At 35.9% G+C, this 21,608-nt stretch overlaps 4 protein-coding genes across 10 annotated transcripts in view; 1 reads left to right on the forward strand and 3 right to left on the reverse strand.

Annotated features, from left to right (window-relative positions):
* LOC149905365 (uncharacterized) overlaps positions 1-21,608 on the reverse strand; it is a 203,317-nt gene that overhangs the window by 150,762 nt on the left and 30,947 nt on the right. The window lies entirely within an intron of this gene.
* Positions 1,979-3,082, forward strand: LOC149905381 (BRISC and BRCA1-A complex member 1-like). Its single transcript, XM_090106444.1, has 2 exons — positions 1,979-2,153; positions 2,234-3,082. The coding sequence occupies exons 1-2, from the start codon at positions 2,098-2,100 to the stop codon at positions 3,018-3,020; spliced, it is 843 nt and encodes a 280-aa protein (XP_089962570.1). The 5' UTR covers positions 1,979-2,097; the 3' UTR covers positions 3,021-3,082.
* The window catches only part of Efa6 (Exchange factor for Arf 6), a 42,349-nt gene continuing 26,051 nt past the window's right edge, over positions 5,311-21,608 (reverse strand). For 2 of the 7 annotated variants that reach the window (XM_090106095.1, XM_090106088.1), the window contains 17 exons: positions 21,356-21,440; positions 19,293-19,544; positions 17,774-17,890; positions 16,672-16,798; positions 14,672-14,808; positions 13,971-14,060; positions 13,032-13,135; positions 12,079-12,446; positions 11,648-11,817; positions 11,247-11,440; positions 10,783-10,981; positions 10,292-10,443; positions 9,731-9,857; positions 9,513-9,614; positions 8,862-9,006; positions 8,415-8,546; positions 5,311-7,938 (listed from right to left, as the gene is read on the reverse strand). In XM_090106095.1, the coding sequence (XP_089962221.1) occupies positions 7,774-7,938; positions 8,415-8,546; positions 8,862-9,006; positions 9,513-9,614; positions 9,731-9,857; positions 10,292-10,443; positions 10,783-10,981; positions 11,247-11,440; positions 11,648-11,817; positions 12,079-12,446; positions 13,032-13,135; positions 13,971-14,060; positions 14,672-14,808; positions 16,672-16,798; positions 17,774-17,890; positions 19,293-19,544; positions 21,356-21,440 (2,666 nt within the window). In that variant the 3' untranslated portion in view covers positions 5,311-7,773. The remainder of the gene's footprint in view (positions 7,939-8,414; positions 8,547-8,861; positions 9,007-9,512; positions 9,615-9,730; positions 9,858-10,291; positions 10,444-10,782; positions 10,982-11,246; positions 11,441-11,647; positions 11,818-12,078; positions 12,447-13,031; positions 13,136-13,970; positions 14,061-14,671; positions 14,809-16,671; positions 16,799-17,773; positions 17,891-19,292; positions 19,545-21,355; positions 21,441-21,608) is intronic. The other 5 variants (XM_090106094.1, XM_090106093.1, XM_090106092.1 and 2 more) reach the window with 5 other exon arrangements.
* Positions 15,379-16,517, reverse strand: LOC149905383 (uncharacterized). The gene has a single exon (XM_090106100.1). The coding sequence runs from the start codon at positions 16,515-16,517 to the stop codon at positions 15,555-15,557; it is 963 nt and encodes a 320-aa protein (XP_089962226.1). The 3' UTR covers positions 15,379-15,554.

Consider the following 21,608-nt stretch of genomic DNA (forward strand, 5'->3'; position numbering starts at 1 on the left):
TTGCGCCCGGCGGTTTCGCCCACGCGCGTGTATTAGTTTTTCCTTTTAATCCTAATGTTCCTGTTTGAATATCGGTATAAAAAGTCCCGTCAAAATCGGTTCAGCCGTTCGTGTGATTAGCTGGAGCAAACAGACAGATAAAAATTGTAAAATTACTATTTAGATACAATTATGTACAGTGCATCCATATGCATTTTGTAATAATCTTTTATGTCAATATTAAAAACAGACACTCCAATTTTATTATTTGTTTATAGAGATGCTGTATTAGCTCCTTGAATTAATTATGTCGAACTAAGTATCATAGAGAACAACATGTTGCAGAAGAATAATAAAATATTTGCATGGCAATAAATTCACAAGATGTCCTCTTGTGTTGCACCTTTTTTTTTTTTTTTTTTTTTTTTTTTTTTAAAAGGCACCCGTCATCACAGGGTGTTCGCGCCACCTCTGGAATATTGTCCAGAGACATTATTTTCATTTTTTATTTGTTTACAAATACATAATTTTCAGCCACATAATAAATTAAAAATAAAATTATTACTAAATTAAAAATATTACAAATACAAAGTCAAAGATATTAAAATACTGGGTAAATAAAATAAATGCTACAAAATTGAAACTATCCTAATACTAATATCACAGAATCACATCACACGCCATTGTTACGCTTATTGACTACTTCTACAATATATTAACAATATGTATCGATATGATGTTAAAAACATTACAACAGACTCATATTTTTACAACAGAACTTAGCATTAAATTCATAATATTTAAATGATATATTTATTATCACTTAATTTGTAGACCACAAATTTGTAGACCACAAATTAAGTGACCGTACATTATCGCAATATAAAAAAAAATATCAGTACAAAATCATCTATCTTCTAAGTATCTTCTATATACATAGAATAAAATCGTAGGAAAGTCATAACTGTACATTGAATATTTTTTTTTAAAGAATACTTGAGGCGTTATCTACAATAGATACCGAAGCCAAAAACATAGTTTTTAGATTTTTTGTCTGTTTGTCTGTATGTATGTCCCGGCTAATCTCTAAAAATATTGCATGGATTTACTTCAAATTTGGTACAGAGATAGCTTGAGACCTGAGGAAGGACATAGGATAGGTTTTTTCCTGGAAATACCACGGTAACGGGAACTATGAGGGTTTTTCTTTGACTGCGCGGGCGGAAAGCTAGTAACAAATATTGAAAATATTAACAGAATATATGTTCGTTTATTAATGTGTTGGTATGTTTACCGCTGTGGTTTACCGCATTTAAGTATCATTCCAAAACTTCTGCCTAAGCCACAGATAGGACATAATCCCCGTTTTCCAATTACAGCACTAGAGCGCATTATGCGGCATAATGCTTAACGTTGAATGTTCCAACTACAGCAACGCTTCGCAAAATCGAGCACTAGAAAAAGTAAAGCGCGTGAATTGATGCGTGCAATCGATTTATCGTTAGTAATTATTAATTATTGTTGAAAAAAATTTTAAAGCTTTCGTTTCATTGTAGTTTTTTTGAAATAATCAAAGTTAATTCAAATTGTGTTAAAAAAATAAATATAAGTATGGATGAAACATTGAAACAAATGTTAATGAAAAAATCAAAATCCAAATTACTTAAAATAACCGTAAATATTTTTCAACCAATTATTATGTAACTATACCACTTTATTTACACATTAATGAGGTTATTGCTAACTCTATGAATATTTTTTTTTTTCAACACTGAACTTAGCGCAACCTGCTGGTGCGTTTCATGTTCCAATTAAGCATCAGCTTAGTTCGGCATTGTGCGGCACTGAGTCGCATTATGCTCTGTAATTGGAAAACAGCAAATATTTCAATAATTTTTTATCCGAATCAGCGTGCATTTAAACATTAACTTCCTCTCTGTGCTGTGTTATTATGAAGTTTGACTTTGACACAATTGAATTTGACATGTTGTTGTCTAGATGTGAGATGTCATAAATATTTTACCTATCTTTGGAGTTTGGGAATTTGAATTAAAAAATTTCAGATCTGCAAAGTGTACAAGTTTCAAATACTTTTCTATGTAGTAAGCGCTAATTAAAATGAATTCTCCTGATATTTTAACACCTTGTAGCGTCGTGGATGAAAACGACGCCAAGTACGTAGCGCACAAATTTAATGAGATGAATTTATTTTTCTCAGTAGGTATTTATTCATTATTGTTACTTTATTTTACAGGGAAACGATCGGATCTGGCGATGTACCTAATGACGAGTACACTTCAGTCCGTGAACAAGCCATTGCAAATTTTCAGAAGCCAATTTTACCCAATGTTAATATTCCTGAAAGAATTATAATATGCTTAGACGTATGCTGCGACAATCAGAATTCATTGTATCGACTGGGTGATGGAACTACTTTCTCTCCTATAAACATGTTGAAAAGGGTGCTTGAATTCTTTATACATTCGAAACAAGCTATAAATAAGAGAACCGAGTTTGCCTTGATTATTTTAAGAGATGCTGATGCATATTTGTTACAAAATTTTACTTGCAATGTCAAAGATATTATCAACACAATTGACTATCTTCATGTTGAAGATTGCAGTTCAGATAATTTTGACTTCAAACATGTATTTGATATAATAAAACGGGAAATAGAGATTCCTGAATATAAGCAAGCAGAATGCACCACTCCACCTCCATACACTGTACGGATGCTGATTCTATATGCCCGTTCAAACTGTGTGCCACTCATTGTACAAGAAGACCCTTACCTGATCTTTTTAAAAATGCAAATGTATTTCTATATGGATATTCTCTTTGCTCATGAAGAAGAATGCAATGTGTTCAAATGTGAAGAAATTTATGATGCATTACAAGATTTAGATAATGGTTACTCTTTTGTATTTGAAGTTTCAAGGAATGCTGCAAAAATCCATGAATGCATCGCTAAATTATTAGCACATCCTCTACAAAGGCCACTGCAGAAAAATACTGATTATAGTTTTGGCATTAAACACTAGAAGGATAATTTATTGTATGTGTAAAGTATATTCAGTTAATAAATAATGTATATATAACTTTATTTGTTCTTTATTATTCCTATTACAATAAGAATTTCTATAGTATAAGTACATGAATAATTTTAAACATTTACTTTCACCATCTTTCACAAACCAATTTTAAGGGTTTATAAGTTGTAAGATTATATAAAATTGCTAGCATTTACCATGCTCTAAAATTGAGTGCATTTCTTTACCTGAATATATATTTCTGAAATATATACTCAAGATACATATTATTCAATTCAACACACAGCCTAATTTTATTAAATTAAATATAACATGTCAATGTTATTAACTACACAATACATATAGAATATTAACGTAGTTGAAATCATATTAACTATGTAAAAAAAAAGAAAATATAAAAAATAATTTTATATTAAAGGTTATGTATAGGTACCAAGGTAAAATTTTAAAGATGCCATTATCCATAATATGTATGTATATGCAATTGAGGAATAATTTTAAAGGGAGTCCAAATGAATATCACAAGTACAAATCAAATTTTTATTTAAAAATCAAACAAAACTTAATCAAACTATACACTTCAGTAAATAATAAAAAATAAAAGTAAATTGTAAATAAAGCATACAAAATATAATATTTACACTGATTGACTTATATTTGACAAAAATCAAATGGGAATAATGTTTTTATATAATGGTCATACAGGAATACCACAAGGAATACACAGCGTAATAACACAAGTACTCAAATTCCTCAGATAAACTAATTTGCTGCTATAAAAAATAATAACGCATAGAATCAATTTTTTAAAGTCAGTTGTTCATCATTACGAAAATATAATAAAAGGGCGCAAGACCAAACGAAAATAAGTACCATACTCACAGAAATATTATCTACTATGAAATATTGTTGACATTTGTAGTAATAAGGATTCAAAATCGAAGCTGTTTGAAGTAATATGATTCAATGTACCTACATACTTTATCAAAACTTTATGAGAAGTGAATAATTGAATAGTCATGACTATATGCCACTTATTTTTAATTCCCAAAACTTAGTCATGCCTTGCGCCGATTATGAGATTCAATTTGTCTCATGAACCATATTACATCAAACAGCAAAATTAAAAAAGTTTAAAACACTTCGATCACAATCACCCTCAGCGAAGCTAAGATTATTATAAAGAATTAATAAAATTACAAATAAAATAATAAATATAATACGAGGGCCCTAATATCACTTTACTGGCACTATTCGACAAATACGATCTACGTTATTTTATCATATTTATAAATAAAGCTTTAATATTAAGAACGCTTGTCTCAAACAATTAAGAATATTAAGAAACAAGTCATTTAGGAATTTAAATATTTATAATAAAACTCATATTATTTCAATTATCTGCATATGCTCCTTAGATTTGATACTGGTTGATTTATAAAAGAAATAAATAACTTCACTTATCAGTCTCAATACTTTAAAATATATTTACAATATAAATTTAGCTCGTAATAGAGAATACAGAGTATAATATTTCTTGAAGGACAAAGCACATGACTTGTAAGCCTTATTTTTAGCTCTGGTTGTGCGTCGTAAGCATTAGTATATAATTATATATAACATAGAATGATTGTCTAATATGTTCGCAACACACTGGAGCCAATCCTAGGCTTAACAAACATTTAAAGCATATACTTAACGCATCAAATAACGCAAATACAAAATGGCGCCGGGTGTTCCAACTCAATCATCAATACCAAACGACTACAGGAGATGTCGAACAGACGCTACATTACACGATAGAGTATTTCATTACAATACAGCAAATTATTTCATACATGAGATTAACTTAGCACTCTACAATTTATGTACTTTATTCATATTATACAGGGAATTTTTAGGGAGCTTGTATGGTTTAATTATTTGTGTAATATCAACTAAATATAATTACAGGTAGACTGTTGAAAACGGTTCACCTGATGATTTTAATAGTTTAAAATATAGTTTGGTGCATTAATTATGAATTTTCGATAGTATCGCTTAGTTTCGAATTTAGCCCTCTGAAAAATTCACTTTATATCTAATTAAAGTAATTAAAGTAATAATATTCCAACGCACAGCTACATTACATTGTGTGAAACATTGATATCTGTGCATAGGTATAGGAAGACGGGACTAGATGAATGATTTAAGTTTTTAAATTACAAAAAGTATGTATTTAAAAACTGCGTCCATTAAGAACACAGTTATATTATATAAGTAACGTTATTTTTTATCTTTACGGTAATTATATAATATAACGTAAAATTCGTCAAGTAGTGTAACTATGTAGTTAAAATCGACATTTCCTATGACACCAATACTGAACAAATGATTTTGTTAATCATTTTCTAGTGTTATTGAAAATAATAATAATGGATGTGTACATATAAAAAACGTTTTAATTAAAAAAAAAGTTTAATGCGATTATTCTTGTCGCAGTTTTAAAAAAATCATTAAAAACATTTGGTGTCATCGGTAATGTTTATTTTTGACAATGAAAAATATTCACTCAACGTACGGACAGTGGAATGTCTACTGAGTATAATATTCAGTCTTATGATGGATTAGAATGAACTGTTGACTAAAACCTTCGATGTTGTTAATTATATCACTATGCTGTCGGATAGCATAGCATACCTAATTTAGTAAATTTCTTGGCTTACACTGAATCTTACCTAGAACATTAGTAAATTTACCCAAATCGAGCGGAGTTATACACGAAGTTGTCATTATTCAATTTTTACGACCTTACATCCGCTCTCTATATACCTATTTCATAGAGTCTGGATAGTCGAGTAAAGACGAATAATTTCTATTTATATCATCAATTTAGAATTGTTCTTTTATTATAATGAAATTGCCACGTTATCCTGCACTCCATGAATAAGTATACTTAGTGTGAAGTTTAACGTAATTACCGAACTTTATATTGAAGTTAGTACCAAATCATGAACGTAAAATGCAATACTAAAGCATTTTTATATATTTTAAATAAGAAACTGTCATGTTCGTGTTCTCTTGAAGGCCTCAAACGAGTTAATAAATTGTATTTTCTTAAATATTGTGAATATACAATTTAGTATTGCATATTATGTCCGCTTACAAGTAATTTTAAAATACTTCACTAAGTAAGCTTAGGTCCATGATAATCCAGATTTTTTGGTATAGTGTCCATTGTAGGATATGTTACGTACAAACGATAATACTTACATATTTCTAACTAATTTAACTAGTTTACTCGTTAATTTAGAACAATATATCCAATTCATTCAATACAATCGCACATCACAGTTGTCATATTTCATTATAAATATTTGTATGTAACATTAACTTCAGTTATGATTGAATAATACGCGTTTGCTAATCGATTTCCGAATTCATAGTATAGTAATAGAAACAGTATACTATTGATTTTTATTTAATTTTCGGGTACTTAAATAATTCAAAAATTTGTTATTTAAATGTTGAAGTATATTTGTAATTCGAAGGAGGCACTAAGAACACCGCACACTCATATTTGTTTAGGCCAAAACACGTTGGGGCGCACACTTACGGTAAAAATAGGGATAGCTTGAGCGAAATTTTTCCAGAACATTCTGAATTTTATTTTGGCCGATTTAAGATTTAAATCAATTCATACACTCTTTTATTTTATAGTAACTTATGTCTCAATCCTAAGTTAAGAAGATTGATTTTATTTTATGTTTCACAGTTACTATAGTCAATATAAGAGACATAATATAGATAATAATTTTTACCTTATTTCAAGATTGGTTAAGAGATACAATGAAGATTTTCTAATTAAATATACACCAGAATAATTTAGATTACAGTCCTGCACCTCACCCCTCACTTTCAAGTTATTTTACACCCCCCACTATTATATTTTATGTCCTAATATACACATGAAGTAATAATTAACACGCATAGCAATTTTTAAACACGGATATAAAATTTATTTAATCGGGTAAAAAAAATGAAACATCAATTAGCAAGGATTTTATATCAATGTTTAAATTATTGCTAGTTTATGATTTTAATAAAAATTCTTCTGTTTTCGGTTACTTGAGTATTTCTGTTGTTTCATATATTTATTATTGTTTTTATATCGGTGTAGGTGGCCGGAGGCACGCGGGGAATCCATCATTTGGCGTATTTCTAGTTAAATTTCATCTTTCCATATTGTATTTGTTGTTATTTTTGTGTGTACTGTATATGCTTTGCATTTGGTGGGGCCGCATGCGAAGTTTTTTTTATTCCGAGTTAAAATTTGTCCTTCCATATGTGTGGGCGTAGTGGAAGAGCACGTGGCCCTTGGAACGTATGCGCGGCGAGTTTTTTGTTATACAGAGTATTACAGTTCCCTACATTCATTATCCTTGTTTGTATATGTGTATGTGGGCGTATGTATTACTCACTCCGTATATTCATTATCCTTGTTTGTATTTGACTATGTGGGCGTGTTACGGAGACGCACGCGCTCATATATTACATGTGTTTGTGTGGCCAAACGCTGGGTTTCTATACATAGATGGGTTACACAAGTTTGTTGTTTGTACAAGTTGAATATGGGTTTCTATACACTTCACGGCTCTGTACATTCACTGTCGCTATGTATATGTGTGTGAGTATCTTCAGTGTGTGCGGGTATGGGGGGGGCGCACAGTCAGAGCACGCAGGCGGCGAACACCGCCATGGCGCGTCAGGGCGGCGGGGCGTGTGGGGGGAGCGGGCCGGGGGCGGGGGGGACCGGGCCCGGTGCGGGCGCGGCCCGGTCCCGCTCCGGCACCGCGGGCGCGACCTCCTCCGCGTTCGCGCCGCCGCCGCGCGTGCGCATCACGTACGCGTACGTGCGGTAACGCTTTATCTGCAATATAGAGGAATGTTATAAGACCTTGAAATAGAAAAAGTGACATTGTACAAGCTGGAAAGAGTAGGAAGTGAATGAATTTAGTTTTACATAATATGTCGTGTTATAAAAATAAGTGTCACTGCTCTAATTTCATAAATACGCAGTGAATTGAAAATACTGTGAAAATCAATTTTGACGAATTTAGGGATGCTTCTTTTATTTTTTTAATTAATATAATATCACCTCGCTCGTAGGTAAGTCTTACAAAAATTTGTTTTACATTTCTTAAATTCAAATTATTTAGTATATTGAAAACGACAAGTTATTTTTTCGAATTTAGACATACCACTATTATTTTTATGTCACATATTAACTAAGAAAAACCGCACGACATAACTATGTATCTACAACTAAATATGTACTAATATTATACAATATTAGTACATATTTAGTCAGCCATTCAGCCAGCTGCTCGCGCTAGTCACACATACCTCATAGACGAGATAGTGGTCCTTGTCCCTGCAGTGCGGCTGGTCGCGCGAGTGGTCGCGCGCGTGGCGCAGCGCCGCCAGCTCCTCCTCCAGCCGCGACACGCGCTCCTCGTGCTCGGCCAGCTGCTCGCGCTAGTCACACATACAAGACATTTTTATTTTGTACCATTGAACTATTATTACTACGTATAAAGGAGACACCACGAACAAAAACTGTGCAGCAAGCGCGGAGGAACAAGGTGTAAAATGCAAGTGCATTGTTTAGGACTCTTACGATTCAACGATTCGAGTGTTTTCGGAAATACGACAATTAGCGAAGATTTGCATGCGCATCATTAATTTTGGAGTACTGTAATTACTTTAATGCTTTTCTCTGTTTACAGTGTATGTCATGTTGGTGATCCTTAATGAAATGAAATAAATAAATAATACGTAACAACCACTAACCATGGACAGTTTAGTGTGCGAGCAGGGCAGCAGCGGCCGCTGAAACTTGCGCTGCGAGCCGACCGCGCCCGCCAGCGGCGGCGCTGAGTACGCCGCGCACACGAAGTTTATCGTCTCCACCCATGAGTGCAGCTCTTTTGAATCGCTACGGAGTTGTACAAAAAATAAATTGTGTATAAATGGATGCAAAATTGGAGAAAGCAAATATATAACTAAGTACATATTTATTTATCAATTCTTTATTGCACTTAAAGAGAATAAATTAAAATGAAATACAGACACTTAAATATAGCTTAAACTAAGTACAAATGGCGGACGGCGGTCTTATCGCTTTAGAGCGATTTCTTCCAGACAACCTTTAGTACAGTAGAGGAAAAAGTATATTTAGGAATAATCATCAATCAGTCATCAGACTTAACCATTCCCGCTGCATTTAGCCCGAATGCCGTTAGCATTATCATGTAAAATATGGGATTTATTTATTGTTATGAGGAAGGAATAATTATTTATTTACTGTTAAAAATTAACGGTCTTAGTTTTGAAATTTACAAAAATAAAAGCAAAAAACAGTATCGTGTATTTGGCGGCCTTAACAGTTCAACATGTTTTAGTGTGCAGTTTATGTGTAGAAATATCTTTATGTAAACTAACCTAGTTTGAAATAAATATTCCGCTTGGTCTGCAGTTTGTAATCTGAAGACGTGTTGCTTTTTCGTGTAATCAGTCGCTTTCGTTGCTAACGCGTGATGTATCCTGGAAATACCAAAATATGTAAACATTAAAATATATAAAATGCACATTGTATGTATGGAAAATAACCACAAAAAGGTAAATTTTTATAAGTAGTAAATAAAATGTAAATAATTTACCTAATAGCATTATGTAGATTATCCGACATTTGACTCCGTCTAAAGCCGTGTTCGTCTTTGTGTAAATATAATACTAAATCCCGTAGTGTACAATAGAACATCTTCCAACCTCTTCTACCGAATGGAGCTGAAAATAAAAATAAAACATTTAATAATATGTAAATGTCCTGTGAAATATAATAATAATATTATAATAAATAAATAAATATTTCAGGACAATTTTCACACATGGCACGATCTGATCCCATACTAAGCTTTCGCTTGTGTTATGGAAACTAGAGGGCTGATAAACATACATATATAATTTTAAATAAAAACTTATATAGATAATTAACACCCAGGCACAGAGCAAACATAGATGTTTGCTATTAGAATAGATCAAAGGTTTAAATACATTTATAGCAGACTAGATATAATACATAATATACATTTTAGGAACTAATAAGGATAGGTAAGTCATTGTCGTTGTCACATTGAATTTGACAATAATTCACAAACACTCATAATAAAATTTAGTCCTTGGAGACGGACATTGCACCATACATTATGATTTCAACTCACTTTTCTTGCCATTCGGCTCAACGCAGCACTTGCGCATAACGTATCCCTTCTTATATTCGACCGCTCGACTCTGGTCGGGCACGTGTAAGAACGGGTTAGTGCCGCCGCTGTTGCGGTTTTCACCGCCCGTCGCCGCTGGCGTTTCGGCGTCACTGGAGGGTAGATAATCGTTTATATTAATATTGTTTTATAAATACTTTACACTCATTTGGTAAGAAAATTATGAAAATAATAATGCAAATGAAATGTATTGTGGGAAGAAATTTCTGTGGTTCAAGAAAATTCTTTTACCAAACAAGAAAACATAATATCTTGAATCTGTATAATTTCAACTGATTTTTTCAGTTATTTAGTAGGCCAATTTTTTGTTTCAAACGATTAGTCAGACAAAATACAAAGGTACACGTGACATTTACAACTATAATAGCATTATTGTAGATAAAACCCGGAAGAAGAAGACAATAATCTGCGTGCATAGAGTAATCACTCACAGAGCCCACTGCAGCGGCTGCGTGCGTATCGCGTGGTAGAGCTGCTTGAGCGTGTCGCGCGGGAAGTTGTCGCCGTCGTTGAGCTCCGCGAGGTTGTCGATGAACTCCGCGCACGACATGCGCCGGAACGAGCCGCCGCCGCACCCGTGCAGGTCCGTGTTCAGCAGCATGATAGCGCACGTCAGCGTGTGTACTGCGTCTGCGTATACATGCGTTATATTAGTTGTGTGTACACAAAAAAATATACGTCCGACTGAGAAAACATTTTGAAATTTTCCTGCTATTCAAAATTATAGTAGAAGCGATTGTGGATAATCTACAACCTTTTAATTAAAAAAATATACAGAATATAGTCGTTAAGTGCGCACACGCATTTGTTCCGGAAATATAATCGATAAACAAAGTTTCACTGATATCGAAATAATTTCCACTACATTCACACACACACACACACACACACACACCTTGCGAGTTGAACGAGCCCGGGTTGCACTCGAGGTAGCGCCGCGAGAAGTGCACGAGCACGCGCTCGCGTTCCTGCGTCTCGCCGCTGAGCGCGAACCGCGACAGGAACGTGCGCAGCGCACAGTCCAGCGTCGCGCCCGCGAACTCGAAGTGCTTCACGTACTCCTCGGCCACGGCGCGCGAGAACTCGTTGCTGTGGACATTAAGTAACTAAGTATTTGTGTGTATACGGCACAGGTTGTAAGGCATAAAGGCTTCGCCAGTGTCAACCTGAGATAAAAAAAAATTGTACAGCATTACAGATATATCCAAAGAAAAAGACTTTTAAAATTCGCAGCAAAATAAAAAATGTAAAAAAAAACAATTAATTTAAGAATTTAATAATTTGAGCTAAACCTACTTTTTACTAAGATGCCTCGACACATCGGATTTCTTAAAGCCATCCAAGTGGTAGAGGCGTTTGGCCAGTCTCTCCGCTGACGGAATGTCGACCGCTTTGGGGCTGTAGTGGAACGAGTGTAGCGAGTCCCCGTCCGAACCTTCATCTGAGCCTGCGTCTGAACCTAATTCCTGCAAAATAACAATATTCTTTGTTATTATTCATTTTCAGTGCATATTAAAAGTTTTCAATAGTGATTTATGAAATTAAGATTAACCATATTATGTAAATATTCTTAACATTTTACCAAAAACAGCTAAAACTATTTTTTGTTTATTTTTATGTCGATGCAGTAAAATATAGGAGAACAGAACACACCCGTTTTCTCTCCGAAACAAAAGTTTTCTTTTCAAATTGTATATTCACAATAATATATGAATTGTATATCCTACCTGATAACCCTGATTCTCCGGCGACGTGCACCCGTTCTCTTTACCATTTTGCGCATAATTCATATTGTTATTATTGTTCAAGTTGTCGTTATTATTTCCACCCTTATCTGGTCCCTTCACTTGTATCACTATCCTATAGTCCTTCTGTTCTCCCCCGTTGAGCGTGACGTCACTGCTGTGGTCCGAAAATGTCGAATTGGACTTGGCCCGTTTATGGCACGGCTCCGACACCAATATCGTCGAATCGGAATCGGACGGATCGGACAGTTCCATCCGGGGACATTCCCGACCGGTTTCGAACATGTCGTCTTGGTCTTGGAAGTCTGGACTAGATATATTCGATACGGCCTCTGAGAGGCTCATATCACCTGGAAAATTAAAAGTCATATTGTGTCACGAGAATAAATAAAATTTCGTGCGATTACTATGTGTCGAAATAATAATTATTCACACTTTATAAGTGTGTCAATGCAATAAGATGTGATGTGATGCATTATATTTATGCATCACATCTATAAAATCTCAGCAGTAACCATAGCAACGACATGTATAGTCTGTATCCCGTATACTGTAAGCGGCGTAACCATACCAACGACACGTATAATCTATGCGTAATGCATACTACGTAGCGTATGTTACAGGGCCGTGATCCAGCAGCGGGAACATAATGTATGGGCTGATGATGATGATGATGATGACGATAGTATGAAATGAAATGAAATGAAATGAAATACATTTATTATGGGATACATAAAAGATACAAATAGAATAAAATAAAATAAAACAAGAAACTTAAATCTAACTTAAATAAATACATATATGTATGCCACAAAAGGCCTGCCACTCAGTGCAATAAACTGATTTTCAGTGGTTGCCTTAGGATGCCTTGCTTGCTGTATTTTTTGCTCAAAACTGCAGTATAAGGTTAATAAAAAAAAAATAGTATAGTATACCGTTGAGCGTGCGGTGGTGGTGCGGCGCGAGGTGGCGGTGCGGCGTGGCGCGCGGCGACACCGCGGACCACGACGCGGACGTGGGCGACGCGGGGGACGATGACCTGTACAGATCATTATAAGTAATGTGTGGACATACTGTTTGGGACCAATTATTATTAAATCATACCACACCCCGGACACTCCATACAAAATTATCGTTTTGACAGTCACCCTGTAGAGACTGCAAATGTGTGTGTTAACGCTTTATGGTTGGCACATTTGTGACTAGCGTAAAAAAATACGCGTTTATCTGATGAAATACATTCGTAAACAGCACAATATCTAACCATTTTCTACGAAAAACGATAATCACAAATCCAAAATAATAAAATTACTTTAAGTCAATTTGATTAATGTTGTCAATCTTCGTTGCGTACGGTCCTTGCAGAAAAAATATTTTATAGCCTGATCGTGCGGGGTGAGGTAAGTGTTTAATTTTGGCGGGAGGCGGAGAGTGTCCGTTCTGTAGCATTTAGACTATTATGTATTCTGTGATCATACCATATTTAATTCGACAAGATTTAGGGTGCTTCATTTAGTTTGAAGCGATACTAATTGGTTACTTACAAACACATTCCTCGCTACACATTCTCGCATATTATTGGTGGAAAAGCACCCTAAGCCTGTTTTTCTTAAATTTTCATGATATTACTGTCATTGAATTGAATTCAATGAAAACAATGGTACTGTTTGACGGAAACTATGATCCATCGTAAGTTTAACATATAATTTAAGGTATATCTTGTTTTCCTTGTGTAGGTAGATTTAATATCAAATTTCGAGATTGATTTAAACTAACATCATAACAATAATATAATATCTTTAATATTGTTGGAATACACAAATTCTGTATACATATACAGCAAATAACAAAAAAAAAAAAACATTTTTTCATACCTTTGTGACATGCCATCTGAGATCGATGTGGAGTTGGAAGTTGCGGACCCATTACACTGCGAAACCGGCGCGTTGTACGTCCACACGATTCTGAACAAAAAAGAACTTTATAACATCTGTGTAAGCGTTAAATTGCAATGCAACATGCCTTTACTAGACAATAAATTCTATTTCTAACTATGCATATTTTCGCGTAGATATAGAAATAAGGTATGTGCTTAATTTATTTGGACAAAGAAAGTGAATGTGATTTTTAAGACCAAGTTAACTTGATTTTAAGCATCCTCTCCCGTTTTTTTGGTTGAATTTTAAGTAGACATTTTTTCATTTATCACCAAAGAAGCCTCTAGATATACTCAATTTAATTTATTTACTTAATCAATAATACATACATTGAGATATACATATGGAGACGACACCGCCTACATCACTTATGTTCCGCTCAACATACGCCATATGGCGTAACTGCACGCTCATTTTTTACTTGTTTTAAAGTGAAACGCATCAAATATGCCTTCGTGTGTGTTACGATATTGCACAAATAATACGGAAAAGTGCAAAGGAATACCTTTCATCGGTAAGTACCTAACTAGATAATAATTTTTAAAACTTAGAGCAAAAAAAATGGCGCACAAATTTTGTTTGTGGTGTCTCCTCCATACGTAGTAATATTATCTCAATGAATACATATTAATTCATACCGATCCCGCTCATCCGATTCCGACCTCGGTCCCGGCGTGGCTGAATCCGGTCTCGCGTCTAGTAACGTATTGAGCGATGACGTCACATCCTCCTCCATGTCAACCGCGACCGCACTGAGGGACGACTCCTTCTGGAACTTTCGTGTTTTGTTTATTATGTACATTGTATACTATGTAGTACTTTTTGGGTAATAGGAAAAGCACAGGGTTGATGACAGTTTTTTTAGCAATATTATTAATGCAAAAGTTTATATGCTTGTTTGTCTTTCTAACTTAACTGATTTTATCAGATAAAATCAGTCAAACGACGCCCGAGTTAACCGACGCCCTTAGTCAATAACCTTAATAACCGTCAATAAGGATATTGGCTGGTTCAGGGTTTTGACTGTAACATTTGCTCTCTTCAAGTGAAAACTTGCGAAAAAATAGATTAAGTTTTTTCCGCGATTAGATAACACCAACAAACAGGCTATCTTTTACTAGTTTATATGTTCTTTATTTGTCTCTATTTCTTTTGTGTGTGCAATAAAGAATTAAATAAAAAAAATTGGTTGTCTGTAAAGTCGGTTTACTAACGATAGTTGAACGTGACAACGTCCGATTGTGCTTCTTTTTTATATATGATTTTTTTTTTTTTTTTTTTTTATATGTGTTTTACACCTCTGGATTATAGTCCAGAGACATTTTTTGCTTTTTATTTATTTTTTTTTGGATGGATAATATTAAAATACAATAAAAAAAATACTAAAATATAAAATGACTAAAATATTATACAATAATTGCTAAAAATGCTGTAAAATTAAAATTATTATAAAAATTCGGTAAAAACACGGCACAAAAACATTCAACTTAATCCTATATCACAGTAAAGAGCTAACTAATATCACACACTATTCCTTTGGTTGACTACGACTACAATATTTCTACAATATTGTAGGAACGCATCCCTACACTTGTCCCCCAGGGCAGAAGGCAGATTCTCACCCGTCATCGCCATGCCCAATTTTTGTTCAATAGCATATCTATTGCTTGCAAAAATTGGGCACTCGAGTAACAGGTGAGGAACCGTCTCCTCAACTCCAGGCTGACATAGACACGACGGATTATCCTTCAGCTTGAATCTGTTCAAGTAGAAGGCGAATCCGCCGTGACCAGTCAGTACTTGTGTGGTGTGGTGTGTGATGTTTATTTTCCCGACTACCTTGTATGCAGCAGCAGCGCTTGGGAAAAAGAGCTTCGTGACTCCGGCCGTTCCTCCTACATCGTATCTCCTATCCCATTCGCTGATCGTATCCTGTCTCAAAATACGCTTGACGAATGAAACAGGACACAGATCGTAATCCGGTTTCCTCCTCAACCCCAGAGCGGCCTCCTTGGCTAACTCGTCTGCCCGTTCGTTCCCCTTAAGCCCCGCGTGCGCCTTAATCCAAAACAGGGAGACCTCCCGCCTCTGCAATGCAGCGTTTCGGAGGGCCGCCCGTGTTTGCACAGCCAGGGGATGACGGGAACTCAGGGTAACCGCCTGGAGCGCCGATCTGGAGTCGCTGAAGACACCGACCTTTACCGCTCCGCTCTTGCAGGCTATGTCTACTGCTCTTTTGAGCGCTAGGAGCTCGGCCTGATAGACGGTACAATACGGTGGCAACGCAAGCTTAACGGCCTTTGTCTCGGCCTCACCTTTCCATACGGAAAGGGCGGCTCCGACGCGACCCTCAATCTTGCTGCCGTCCGTATAGACCCTGTGGACGTGGCTGTCAACCACGTCGGCATAGGTGTCCTCATCTACCAAGCCGAACCCCAGCTCTACCTGCTCTGCCGGATGTGGGTCCTCAATCGCGGGTGCCATTCGTTCCTTTTTATATATGATAGGGCACCTCAAGCCTTACATGGAACGCCTCAGAGCGAGGTAACGCCGCATGAGTCATGTTTTTTCGTGTGTGCATCCGGCTCTATCGAATTATAAGCCGTTGTCACGTCAATGAATAAGTTGCCGTATTTACCTGCAAGTGGTCCTCAGATCGTGAAGTCCTTACAATCTGCTGCTGTGTTCGCGACGACATCTCGCCCGCGGAGTTCGCGCCGCCCGCCGGCGACGCGGGCTGCGAGTTGAATCTGAAAGAATAAAACCTTTAAATATTTATATATTGTATTAAAGGCCCCGGAACCACAGACACAATAGAAAATCTATTGTGTTGTGGACCGATTGGGCCACTTGGGGCTCAATGGGTTAAATCGATAAAGACGAAAACGTTTACTTGGTTGAATGCGCTGGTATCAGGCACTAATGGTTTTAATAGATATTACTAGATTTCCGCCCGCGGCTTCGCCCGCGTTTTCAAAGGAAAACCCGCATAGTTCCCGTTCCCGTGAGATTTCCGGGATAAAACCTATCCTATGTGTTATTCTGATGTATAAGCTATATTGTGGTAAAGTTTCATTCAAATCCATTCAGCAGTTTTTACGTGAAAGAGTAACAAACATCCATACATCCATACAAACTTTCGCCTTTATAATATACTAGATTTCCGCCCGCGGCTTCGCCCGCGTTTGCAAAGGAAAACCCGCATAGTTCCCGTTCCCGAGGGATTTCCGGGATAAAAACTATCCTATGTGTTAATCCAAGATACCCTCTATATGTGTGCTAAATTTCATTGTAACCGGTTCAGTAGTTTTTACGTGAAAGAGTAACAAACATCCATACATCCATACATCCTTACAAACTTTCGCCTTTATAATATATATTAGAAATATTAGATATTAGAATATTAGATATTAGAATAGAATTAGATATATTTGTGTTGTGTAAAAAATATTGTCAAAATATTCACGTTGAGGGCGGACGAAGTTGCATAGGTTGTTCAGGAATTTTAAAGTAACGATTACTTATTACACTCAAAAATTCTTAGCCAAAACATTTTATAACTATTGAACGAATATTAACTACTTTCGGTATTAATTTTATACATACAATTAAGTACGGCAAAATGAACAGATATCAAGTATCATTACGAGTACGAGTACAAGTCCATTAAAAATGTTCTACTTTAAACAACATTCTGATATTCTACACTAAATAAAAAACAATCTACAAAAAGCACATACAATTTACTAGCATGTTCCCCAGTGAGCCCCGTGTCGGGCGACGAGTTGTGTCGCTGCGAAAGTTCCGCGCGCGCCTGCACTCGGTTCTCAGCTGGTGACGCTGGCGTCGAATTATATCTGAAAATTTGTATTATTATAAAGTTTTTTGAAGTGAAAACTTCTTTAGCGTTGAGCACTTTTTCTGTAATGGATATAATTCTTAAACTCGCGTCAGGACACACGACCTGATCGAAAAAGCGTAAGACGCATACCATTCCAAAATATCAAACATGCTCAACGTTAATAATCAAGTTTTCACTTCTGCCGGCACTCCCGGAGTGCAACCCGTCTTTTTTTTATTTAGGACACATACAGTTATATAAAGTTATTGGACAAATAAAGTTTCCAAACATCTAGAGGAAAGTGGTATGTCCAAGAATTTAAAAGTTCGATGACATGCAACATCGTGGTGGATTATGCCCTAAACTTGAGGTTTGAGTGCGGCAATAAATTTGACGTATTATGAACAACTAAACTAACCTATTAAAAGATGGCCTAAAAATGTCCGAGTAGTGTTGCATAAAAAATTCATTAAAATTAACACCTTATTTCTAGGTAATAGAGTTCAAATCGTATTGCTCATGAAACTCCGGCTAATAAACGCGGTAATTATTAAAATACCATATTTGTATCTTGTGGAATAGGATGTATTTATTAAAGAAGAACTTTAAAATATACTAAGGATAATGTTCATAGAAATATTGACCGGTTCTAATAACCGTAGTATAACGAATAACTTAATAAGCGTGGCGTAGTAACAGTTTTTTTTTAACAAAAAGATGCACAGTAATCAAATTTCACGCTGTTATACCACAGATAATCTAATTCCCGTAACTCTTACACCGGCGGCGATATGAGAATATTATTAAAGCTTAAAATGCAAATTTAAATGGTTGCTTATCTATGCCTGTAACACATTAACATTTTATATAAAGAGATTATTAATTTTATGTTGGCTACTGTAAAAAGTTATTAATTCATGGGAATTTATTTTATCAGATGAAGCATGGTTTGCGGTCTTATTTTTTATGTTTTGATGGCATAGCTAGAATAATACTAAAACTTTTCCATTAATTACCATATAATTTACAGGAAGAAATAATCTGTAAACTGATGTCCACGGTCGAGTTATCACTTATCACGCGGCACGCTGGATCATTGTGGGATTTCCCGATTTAGTCAGTGTCAGTATGCCAATATGTAAAACATTGCCTGGCATAATATATCGTAAAGATTTCCCTATGTAATAAAAAGTTTTTGCCATCCCACTGGTGCACTTTTGGCCCCTACTACTAGAACATTAAAATGAGCCTGTATCTAGTTAGTTGTTTCGTTTCTAATTGTTGAAAGTTTTAATATGTACTCAGTATTCTTTCACGACTGCACGCCTGACCCGTTGGTCAACAAGTTGCTCGACCAGTTGCTGTTCGAGCTTAGTTTGCAACAAGACTTCACCCAGAAAAACTACTAATCGTCTCACCTATGATAATGTGTCCTATGTGTTGGCGCGTGGTGATTATGATGCGGATGTTCCACCCTCGACAGGTTCAGTATCAGATCGCCCGTCATCATGTACGCTTCGAACTTGGGCTGGTTGGCGCGCGGCCGCCGCACCGCCCTGTCCTCTGTGAGCAGCGCTTCGCAGCTCTCGCCCGACTGCACGCCCGAGCCGTTGCTCGACGAGTTGCTCGATGAGTTACTGTTCGAATTGCTCGACGGCGGCGAGTCTGGTCTGTGGGTGGGTATAGTATTCTTGTATAGATTATCGAGTTTGATGAGTAATATACAATACGAAAAAATATATACACATAGGAAAGAGTAAGCCACTAAACATGATTATTTGAAAATTTGTCCGAAATTTTTACCTTACACAACAGTGAATAATATATTTTATGTATGTTAAGGGTCGTTGGAGACATCGTAAGTCATCTGAAGTAAGCACGGGCTACGGGAAAACTTTATTTAGAAGTGAATATACTTTGTTGTTTTACTATATTATCAGAGACAACATTGTTATCAAAGCATACAAGATTGTATTTATAGAATCAAATTTACATTTTTTAATGCGCATTATGCTTAAGAAAACAGTCCGTAAGATAATAATGAAAGAATAGCGTAATTTGCATGGATCCTCTCACGTTCGGTGACTTATAAAATGTATCCAAATTGAGTGATAAAAAACATTAAGGTGCTACGGAACGAATAAATAAAAACAAGCAGCGAAGAACGCTCAACTGTTTAATGTAGTTTTCAACAAAACGGATGAGACTCTCGAGATATAATTACTAGTTTCGCTGCGACCGAAATACTTTACATTTTTTCACAAAACAGAAACGTATTATTGTGGAGTAAGAAAATAGTTATTTTGTTTCTTTATTTTTACAATAATTATGTCATATTATTAACTTTTGTTTTTAAAGTATTAGCTGATATATGGGAAACGATTACAAGGTGTGTTCTGGTAATTGAGTGAGAACAAAGTGCAGTTTAAGTAAATCCTTACATATAAATATGTATACAGAATGCAATACGTTCAGTTTGTTACTACACTAAGGACGAAGGTGAGACGTATAATGAAACAAAAAGGTTGTTTTATCATCCTTCGCTTTTCATATTGCTCAAGCTCAATAAAAACTTAGACAATTATGAATTGCACTAGAGTTTCATATAACAAGTTTTAATATTTATCCATTGAATAACACATGTATTGGAAAATAGCTCATAACAAAGTATCGGTGAGTAGTTGAAAACTTCACGTGTCCAGACAACCCGCGTCATTCAACCCTTACGTTGGCACGGGGGCGCCTACCCCCAGCGCATATGGCGATCGCTTATCGTTTTCGGATATCAGCTGTCAAGCTGCACGAGGGTTATACGATTTCACCCAAATAAGGCACGGCTAAATATAATTTTGGGGGAAACGCGTGGGGAAGACGGCCAAAAATAAACCTGTCACTAATTGAATTGGGCCTCATCCGACCACACACTTCCGAGTGTCGTATCCGTAGACTATCTATTGAATAAGAATGTTATGTAATGGCATTACGGCGTGAATGAATAATATTATAATAATTTCTATATGAGCATTGTCATCGCATGAGAAATAATGTGATTGCGATCTCGGTTCCACGAAAGAATGGGGACAGCTAGAGCCGAAACCATGGGTTTATGTAGGTCTATAAATTTAATTTTTGATGCAATTTTCGCTATTTGCAACGAATGTTAATTTCGCAGTGACCGCATGAGATATAACGCCTGACAGCAACTTGAAATTGAGTTGCGAATGTTGATGCTTTGGAGCTTACAGGAATTAATGTTTATTTTGCTGGTCTATTTTCATCAGCCAGATTTATAAATTAATGTAGAATAAAAAAATCGACAAATTCACTCGAGGCACTAGCTGCTTCACATCCTGTGACCGAGATTTTACGTCTTATGCGGTATGCCCTCGCCACAGCAAACCTTCACCGTATACTTTGTAAGTAGTACTGTATTCTCGTGTAGGTGCATGTTACTATGCCATTAAACAACAAGAGCACTCACTTATCGTTCTTGAGTCGCACCCCGCTGCTCCGCCGTTCCGCCGCGCCCGACAGATACCGCCTCACACTCGCTTTGATCTGTGGGTCTGAAACATTTATTGTGTTATTCCAATTATTCTTAATATGTTAAAACGGGCAACCGAGATGGTGGATCGCCTGATGGCAGGCGACCTCCACCGTCGCTGAACATTTGCAGTAAGAGATTTTGGTAAGACCTCTGCAAATGCGTTGCCCGCCTTTAGGAGCTTTAAAGT

This window comes from Colias eurytheme, chromosome 10 (assembly GCF_061535395.1).
Source record: "Colias eurytheme isolate Ceu_HAF_F1 chromosome 10, ilColEury1 Martin Lab GWU primary, whole genome shotgun sequence".
NCBI classification, from domain to species: domain Eukaryota; kingdom Metazoa; phylum Arthropoda; class Insecta; order Lepidoptera; family Pieridae; genus Colias; species Colias eurytheme.

Excerpts from the sequence above, each read along its gene's own strand:
- LOC149905381 (XM_090106444.1), top strand. The coding sequence starts at position 2,098 with ATGAATTCTCCTGATATTTTAACACCTTGTAGCGTCGTGGATGAAAAC. Across the intron at positions 2,154-2,233 it reads GTGGATGAAAACGACGCCAA|GGAAACGATCGGATCTGGCG; the intron begins GTACGTAGCGCA and ends TTTATTTTACAG.
- LOC149905383 (XM_090106100.1), bottom strand. The coding sequence starts at position 16,517 with ATGGCACCCGCGATTGAGGACCCACATCCGGCAGAGCAGGTAGAGCTG.